At 34.6% G+C, this 9,475-nt stretch overlaps 1 protein-coding gene across 2 annotated transcripts in view; it reads left to right on the top strand.

Moving 5' to 3' along the window:
- The window catches only part of LOC117111546, an 18,495-nt gene that overhangs the window by 5,664 nt on the left and 3,356 nt on the right, over window positions 1–9,475 (top strand). For both annotated transcript variants that reach the window (XM_033254479.1, XM_033254481.1), the window contains 9 exons: window positions 555–657; window positions 1,077–1,167; window positions 1,564–1,690; window positions 2,081–2,201; window positions 2,712–2,829; window positions 3,154–3,430; window positions 3,593–3,838; window positions 4,085–4,307; window positions 7,931–9,133. In XM_033254479.1, coding sequence (XP_033110370.1) covers window positions 555–657; window positions 1,077–1,167; window positions 1,564–1,690; window positions 2,081–2,201; window positions 2,712–2,829; window positions 3,154–3,430; window positions 3,593–3,838; window positions 4,085–4,307; window positions 7,931–9,133 — 2,509 coding nt within the window. The remainder of the gene's footprint in view (window positions 1–554; window positions 658–1,076; window positions 1,168–1,563; window positions 1,691–2,080; window positions 2,202–2,711; window positions 2,830–3,153; window positions 3,431–3,592; window positions 3,839–4,084; window positions 4,308–7,930; window positions 9,134–9,475) is intronic.

The raw sequence follows: 9,475 nt of genomic DNA, 5'->3' as shown, positions 1-9,475 counted from the left end.
CTTATAGGGAAGCTTCTTTACATCATTAGGTATCTCTAACATGAATTTCAAAAAAAAAAAAAGATATATATTTTTTTTATTCAACTTTGAACTTTACAACCTGTCATAACTTTTTTTATTTGAATTGAGGACTTAGCATTTATTAATAAAGTTATAGAGCTACTCAATAGCTTTAAAATGACACCAAAATCAGCTCTGTAGGTGCCATACTTTTCGAGATATGGTCGGTTAAACACGCAAGGTATCGCTAATTAGCCAAACGTTCGTTAGCAGATATCTCGCTAATTAGGAGGCCTAGAGAAAAAAATTTTCATTTCTGATCGTTTCTCATGGGCCTCAACAACATACAAAAATTTGAACAAAATCCGAGAGATTGAGGTTTTTTTTTGGTTGATTTGACATGGAATTACCCAATAAGGACCAAAGGAAAACCCTGACTTTTAGCCTAAACCTTTGCGCCAGCTGCTCCTATGAGTACCTTAATCCATTAGTTAGATTATGAGGACATGTATGCCTTCGTGTTATATAACTTTAAAATTCCTTTTTTTCTGCAGCGGAATCTGGCTAACACTTATGAAGGCGGAAAGCTAAACCTACTGACTCTTATCCACTTGTGGAACCTCTCACTTCACTTATACCTAGAGCAGCTTAACCAAGGTGATTAGAAATGTTTATGGATTTATTTTAAATGCATATAGACACTTGCGTGTGTTGAACAAGAGCATATTCCTGGTCCTGTTTGCCATAGTCAGTTTACTATTTAAATTACTTCATTTTATGGGTGTATATAATGTATTTTCAATTTTGAGGGCCTAATCATTGTTAGCATATGGCCTTAAAATTGGAAAATTAAGATCATTAATTTTGCTGATAACTAACTTGAAGATTTTTGTAGTAAAAGGTCTGTGAAATGAGTAAATTGTTTTAATATGTATTTCATTATAACTTGTTGACTTATTTCCTCCATTTGAATGATCAATTGAATGTTGAACAGGTAGTTTTCTAGTTGAACAGGTAGTTAATTTCTGAATGTTTACCGCAGTCTTTTAATAATCAATTTTTATTTTCCTCTTAAGTTTCTCTGCCTGATTTTGGAGAGCTTGCCCCAGCTGTAGTCACACAGGTACACAACCAACACACACACTTGGCAAATACACACACCCTCAGGTAAGTCAGTAAACACATAAAGAATTCAATTTTTTAAAATATATGAATTACTCCTAAATGTTATTTGATAATACAGTTTTACACCAAAATAATTATTTCAAATGCATCCTTTACAATGCAGATATATTTTAAATATACTTGTTTTAATTAGTATTATTGTTGTTTATTCACTTGCTATTGTCACTTTCTGCGGGTTGCAAAATCCGAATCGCCACTGTAGTTATAAGAACATTTGCCTCCCTGAAGCAATTCATACAACAGTAAACAATAAATAAAGTTGGTTGCTATTGTTGTTATCAATATTATTATATTTAATGTCCAATCGCAAAATTATTGTTTTAATGGAATCAATTTGACCTTTTATTGAATAAAATGATAAGGTTTTGTTATATGCAGGTCAACTCTATCCAATGAGCTACTACCGCAACTTAAGGAGTCTATAGCAATGCTGAAGGAAGAATTAGAACTTCAGGGTGACAGTACATTAAGACAAACAGACTCCTTAAGTTCCTCTAGAAATAAGGTTTGTATTTCATCATATCAATTGCCAATCCACTGCAAGGACTACAAAGTCTATTTTGAGCTTTCAACATCCACATTATATGTATCTGGGTAATGTTATCTTGTTGTTATGCACTGAATTGTGCCATTATTTAGAAAATAGGGATGAAATAACACTAATGTGGATTTAAGCTAATGAAGAGTTACTATTTAATGGAAATTTATATTGGCTTCACCTAGTAAAGCATTCACATAATGTAGAGTATTAACTCACTATTAGCTCACATTGTTTCTTGCAATAATAATAAAACTTACTTTAAATATTTTTAATCAAATTAACTAATTGTGCTAGGGTTACCTGCTGTCTGGATTGGCTGATAAATACAAAACAATAATTATTGACATTTTTCAGTTTCATGACCTTACCCTTCTGCCATCAACACCACCGGTATCGTTTCAACCAGACACAAATATGAGAGGCGGTACACCACAGGAAATCACAGGCAAACCTTTGCAGAAGTCACCGGATATTAGTAAGATCAATTGTTTGGTTCAAGATAATTTAAAATTGTTATAGGTGTAACGTTTTTTAAGAAATCTGTACATGCTTTACATTATCATGGAGTCCAAGTTGGAAGAAGCCACTTCTGGAGGTCTGTTTGAATGACCTTCCTTAACACATAAAACTTTATTTCACAGCTTTTGGTATTATTCATGGCCAGCTGAATGCATGGAGACACTAATGCAGTAGTAAAACATACTAACATGATGAATTTACAGATTGAAACAATTCAATTTTACTGATTTACCTATCCTGTCCTTGGAAAATCTTTAAAATTAATTACCAGTCATTTTAAAATATTTATACAAAGATATAATATATAAATGTTATTATTTACTATATTCATTTTTTTATGGTGAGGTATTTCTTTTTCATCTCTGTATTTTCACTGTGATTGTTGTTCTTAACTTTGATGAAATAAATTAAATGAAACAAAGGGAGTGTTTTATTAATGTTACTAAACATGGATCTCATTTTGCAGTGAACACACCAGAGGCAGCCTCCCTCCTTAGAAGTGTCATCGACAAAGCTGCACTGCGTCGGACCGCAATAGCCCAAGGAACACCGTTCAGCACTAATAGAAACCTGAAATATATGGGGTAAGCTCCTGTTATTTATTTCAACATTGTCTTGTTCCCTTTATTATTTATCTACAGTGGCGGATACAGGATTTTTGTGGGCTTGCATTAGTTGGAAATGGAAATCTATGACGCGAGGTTTGCAGGACCTTTGAACCAAGGGGATGGATTTGAGCGCCGGAATTTTACCGATTTTTTTCTTGGCTTCTTCTGACGTAGCGAGAGTCCCTTGCCCCACCCAAGTTTCTGCCACCTTTATAACTGAAACTGATTTAATTGATTTCTAATGCGTCCATTTTTATGCAGATTTTAATTAATTATAGTAATATTTTTTTTATTTCAAAGATCTAAACTACCAAGACCAACAACAACTGTTGGAAGTGATGTAGTAGAAGACAGGAAAAGAATCAAATCTGCACCATCTAGAAGCCAATGCACCTCAACCGCATCATGTGAACCCCTCAGGCACCCTAAAACAACCAAGAAGGCATCAAATGGCAGCTATATCCATCACCAAATAGGAAACCAAACTGTGGAGGATAAAGCTAACAAAGATCATGTCAAAGATCATGTCAAGGAAAGAAGTGATGTAAAGAAAACTGACACCAAGAAGAAATTCAAGGTACATCGACTGTCATATTTTTTATAAGACTTTATTTTATTTTATTTATTCTATGAATCACCTTTATTTTGATTTTTTTATGGGCCAAGTATTGCTAATAGCAAGTATCTGTCCTATTTTCTTGAATCATGAATGATATTACCAATCCTGTTTTATTTTTAGCCTAAAAGAAATCACCACCACAAACTAAGTTCTGCTGTAAAAGCCACAACCAAAGCCAATGGTAGTGACACATCAGCACTCAGAGACATCAACACATTGGCAGTCATTGACATTGGCACCCCAGCAGTCAAGGACCTTGGCACCCCAGCTGTCAGTGACACTCGCACACCAGCTGTGAGTTCCATCAATAAACCTAAGTCGACTGCTAAAGTAACTACTGCAGCTCATACGCTTCTGGCTGATCAGGTACTGAATGTATAATTTTACAAGTAGTGAGGATAATTTTTGACAAAAGCACCAAATCTATTTTAATGTAACATTCATTGATTAAGGACTTGCTTTTAACTCATGTTGTGACCTTATTTTCTGCATTTTTATTCATGTTTTGTTTTGTTTTGTTTATGTTTTTTTTTGTTTTATAAGATTTGAATGATTTACTGCTAGACATGATACCATTAGCAGTTGATTGTTAAAGTATTGCATTTTCTTTAGATTGCAGATGCTGTGGCTGGATCCTTTGTGGATGGGAACACACCCTCTCCAAACTCACAGCCACTTGCCTTAGATGATCCTCTTGCTGCATTACATCAAACTGCTTTTATGACGAGAGACAAACTTAATCGAACTCCAGAGAGAAAAACTGCCAAGGAAAATGGTGAAGAGAGGGTTTCAACATCGAAGAGTTCACAAATGCCTACAAAAAATCTGTTTGATGGTAAGTTGTTGTCATTATCATTAATAGTAATTAAAGATAAATACTGTAATTTTTTATGTGTAGGCCCACCACTTAAATATAGAATTTGTGGGGGAGTTTTTACCAGTGAACAATATTGTACCTGCAGTAAGGATAAGATAAAGTTGGGTGATATGATATCCCAATTATTTACTCAGGTGGACTTATACCTAGATTGATCATTTTAACTCAAAAGTTATGTTTAAGCTTATAACCAATAAGCTACATTGATAACAAGAGCACTCAGTAGAGAGCATATCTCCGCCCAGCGCAAATCCCTTTCTATTACATACATCTCCCAAAATATGTTCCTAATTTACTTCAACCACCATCACCCCCAAATTACTTTGCTCCGCTTCTCTTCAAAAACACCCAGTAACTTGCCCAAACACTTTTATTTCAAAGAGGGGCACTGTTTCCACATTTAGTATAAGTTTTTGGAGAATTTTTTTTTGGAGTTGCCATTTTCAGATTTTGTATTCCGAAATGATTTCACCAAAATTCATGGTCGGCTTACTTGTCACTACACATGTTACGTCTTGAACAAGGAATCCAAGCAATTGAAACATTTTATTTTCAACTACTGAAACTGTAAAAGAATGTGGCAAACCACTTACTTTCCAACCACCGCCTACTTAAAAGAATACACTAACCGGTAAACCGGAAATGCCTAGGCCTTTTATTGTATTAGTGGTATACCTGCCGCTTCCTTACTTCTTCGGTTAAACACTTTTATGGTTGACAAAAAAATACATGCCAAGTATTTGTGTTGAAATGGAAATATTATGCAAATAGTCAATGGTTCTTAGTGTCACACGTTTAAATATAAAAATGCATTAAAAATATTCTCAATCAGTTCCCAAAAACTGAAGTTAGTACATATAAAACACTGTACAGATAAACTGTAATTGCATTTATTTGAATACTCATCACACAGCTATTGTTATCTGCCTACCGTATATGGTAAACCAATTCTTTAAATGGTCCTGATGCACACCCTACTTAGGAGCATGACTAAAATGTAAACACCTTTTCATTAAAATAAGACAAACAATTCTGGAAAGCGTCATTTTGATCCATTGATTCATTTTAGAGATATAGGTCTGGGAACTAATGGCCCTCAAATGCACAGCCGAATTTGGATCATCACCAACACTTCATAATTTTTTTGTTGTAACTTGGTTAATCTTTCACGAACGTTTCATTTAAATCAGTTGATTAGTTTCTGAAATATCTGGTCTGGGACGTTTTGTTTGAATGGTCCTCATATCCACACCCTACTCCGGATGGTCACCAAAATTAAAACATTTCTTCATCGAAAAATGACAAACTATTCTGGGTAGTGTCATTTAGAGCCATTGATTATATTTAGAGATATTTATGCTGGGACCTTAGGATTTTAAGTGGCCCTCAAATTCACACCCGGATTGTCACCAACTTTCATTTAAGATCTGTGCAGCTGTTTTTGAGATATTTTGAACACAAGAAAGACACACGACCTTATAAATTTAAATAACCCTCAAGTTCACACCCAAATTTGGATCGTCACCAACACTTAATCATTTATTTCTTGTAACTTGGATAGACTTTCACAAAAATTTCATTCATGTCAGCTGATTAGTTTTTGAAATATCTTGTCTATGACGTTTGCCCTTAAATCCTTTAAATGGTCCTCACATCCACACCCTACTCCAGACCGTCACCAAAAATTAATCATTTCTTCATTGGGTTATACCTAACACTCTCTGTTATTTTCAATTATGTCTGTGCAGCCGTTTTTGAGATATTCGCCCACAAAAAAACCACATGAAAGCACAAAAACGTGACGAACACACACAAACTTGCACAACTGAAAGCATATATTTCCTGGTGGAGATGATAGTAATAATAATAGTAATATTATTAATAATAATAATAATAATTATAATAATAATTATTAGATTTGAACTCGTCACTCAGGATGAGTTAGGTGATCCGCTTGTCAGGCAAAAGATATTGCCCGGTGCTTTTGATTGGAAAAATATAGTAGCCAGAATTGTCAAACTGCAGTTCTATATCAAGTCTGCCACCCCCTCTCGAGTTGTCAAAAAATTAAAGAAAGAAAGTGGTGGGGGAGAAGTCAGGAAAACATTCATTTTTACCATGATGATGTCATCAAAGTGAAAAATAAATGACACATTCCCCTACACCTACAAAACAAAACAGGGGATTCAGCAAGGAGTGTACGTTCTTGCCATTACCACTAATAACGCACATCGCATGAATGGCGCGGTCGGTTAAGCACATGTTCTAAAGAACATAAGGTCGTGGGTTTGATTCGCGTATAGATATTAAATATTTAGAAAAAAAAATAAGGTACATGACATTCATCCTTGACCTGAAGTTTTATGCCCATTGAATGTGATTAGAAATGTCAATTGGTTATGATGATATGGGAGTCATCAAAGTCTTGAGAAAAGAAAGATGAGGGGGTGTCTGAAAAAAACATTTATTTTGACCATGATGACATCATCAATATGAAAAAAAGTCACATTTATGAAAGAGAATTGTCTCAGCTATAACATACTCAGAGTTGGGAGATGATCGATTAAAGATAAGTGAGATACGCTCGAATGAGTATTTAAACAAATGACGTTATAGGTAAAAATTTAGTTTTTTTATTTCAGATGGCAATATGATGATGTCACAATGTCCGATCAGCCATAATAATCTATAAAATCATATCTACAACTCATGTGCTTTAAGAATAAGTAATAAAAATTGGGGATCACCTTTCATCCTAAGGAGTGACAGCGCCACTGAACACTGGATATTGGCGCTATATAAATATTTTGAATCGATTGATTGATTGAAGGAGCTATAACTGATTGAAAATAGGCATGATTTTGGCAAATTTTCAGTGTTTGTCGACAAAAATGCGCACAAAGATTCATATCTTTGATGTGTGCATGCAGCATTGCTATTGGTGCTAAGATGACTGAAAAAGAATGGAAATTTGTGAATACAGTGTCAGAAACCTAAAACATGTAAAAAGACGAAATTTCCAGCTTCTGTACGTGCTCCGCGTGTAAAAATGCACCGTGAGGAAAATTTGAAAAATGTTGAAATGCTCAAAATGGACTGAAACATGCTCTAATTTAGTCAAAAAGTGATTTTGAGCATTTTAAAAATGATGCGCTCATTAAATTCAGGTACATGACATTCAACTTTGACCTGAAGTTTATGCTCACTATATATGATTTCAAAATGGCAATTGGTTAGGATGATATGATCGATAATGTAAAACGCAAAATTGTGCGTAGATGATGTCACGCATGACTGGTCTCATTGAAAAGCTTATTGTGACTATTCCAGGCCAAGTCAAATGTTCCTTGAAGCTACCATGTGCTTAACTCATGGCAACTTGTGAGATATTGTGCGAACTAGAAATGGGGAGAAATGTAGAATAAAAAAAAAGAGCTCTGACAATAATAAGAGGTGATTCGTTCTGTGAAGCGGATCATTAATAATATTATATGAGTTATATGTTTTGTATGTTTGTTGATAAAAAAACAGTTTAGTCTACAGTTGTTTTAATGTATATGCAATTATTTTTGTGTGTATAGAAGATTGGCTTGCCTCTCCACCTGGTTACCAAGACATTGTTGTTTCTGAATTTAAGGAGGAACAGTCTGTTATTAAGGAAACATATGAGAAAAGTAGTAATGCTGGTTTGAGTGCCAAAAACCATCAGAAAACTGACATTAAACCTGAAGACAATTCTGAGCCTAAAGTCATGCGTGAGGATTATTCAAACTCAGATTACTCAACACAACATGCATATCACATAAAACTAGACCTAGAATTGCAGGCATCAGATTCACCAGTTATAGGGACTCCAGAGGGTCTCTACAAGGACTTACAAAGTGATCTATCAGAAATCTTTGCATCAAAGACTCCAAGCTTACCACTTAGATCAAGACAATACCTAAAAGCAAGGAAAGACAATTTTGTAGATTCACCCATTGTAGAATCAATGCGTACCAGTGTTGCAATGAAAACCTCATTATCAACTGGAATAGAAATGCCTGTGGATGGATTAGGATCACCAAATGGAGACATCTCGGCAGGATTTACTCTAGATGATCTCTTAAAAGAAACATGGTTGTCAGTAGAAAGTGGATCTAGCGAGATATCTGGTGAAAGCATGGCAAAAAGTGCATTAAAGGCCAGGAATGGAAGTGACGATTCACAAAAGAGTGTCCATTTCTCCAGTGGTTATCAAGAAAATATCTTTCAGGAGGAAGCAAACTCTTCTAGTGACAGATCTCTCGCAGAAAATGCTAAAACTAAGCATGAAAATCTTGATGAAGATTTAGATCAATTTTCAGGTTCTGTCCACTCTCTTAGAAACAGATTAAGTGGAATGTTTTCAGAAGATGAAAGTTTTGATCTTGATATATCCAGACCAGTTGAAGAACTCTTGCATTACATTTCCCCAGCCACTACACCAACACATTTAGAGAGTCATGGAGGAGTACGATTGTCAAGTCATCCAACAGATTCACCATTTGATATTTCAAAACATGATGCTACTGTGTCATTACTTGAAAGGTTGAAACTTACCTCAGTGAGCTCAGACAATGCATCTCCCCAAGATACTCAAATGAGAAAGGAAATGTCTGATAGAAACCAACAGGAATTTGTAAATACAATGGATTTTCATGATGATTTTTGTGCAGATAAAGTTTTGAATCTTCAAAGAGAAGATGATTGTGAATTGAGTAAAAGCACAGTGACAAGATCAACATCCAATTTTGACCTATTAGGTGAGTGGCACACTGATACTTTTTTTCTGGGAAAAATTTGCACCGCTTGATACTTTTATGGATAAATCTGTATACTATATTTTATTTTGTTGTATTATTTGATTGTTGTAATTGTTATTGATGAATTTGATTGGATGAAATAGAACACTAATTGTATTGCACTACAAAGCATACTACTATTGTTTTGGGACGCTGTGGAGGTGGAAGTTGCTAAGGAGAAGGTACATGTTTATCCCTACATGTGTATATATATATAAAATGCAAAATCAATGAAAAAACGGTGTACAATCATTGAAAGTTGACTTGCGGAACACAAATTTATTAAGCTATAACAAAATCAAA

The sequence above is a fragment of the Anneissia japonica genome, unplaced genomic scaffold (genome assembly GCF_011630105.1).
Source record: "Anneissia japonica isolate Jap-2015-1 unplaced genomic scaffold, ASM1163010v1 scaffold287664_len23069_cov194, whole genome shotgun sequence".
Taxonomy (NCBI): Eukaryota; Metazoa; Echinodermata; class Crinoidea; order Comatulida; family Comatulidae; genus Anneissia; species Anneissia japonica.
This window is presented reverse-complemented; position numbering and strand designations above follow the sequence as displayed.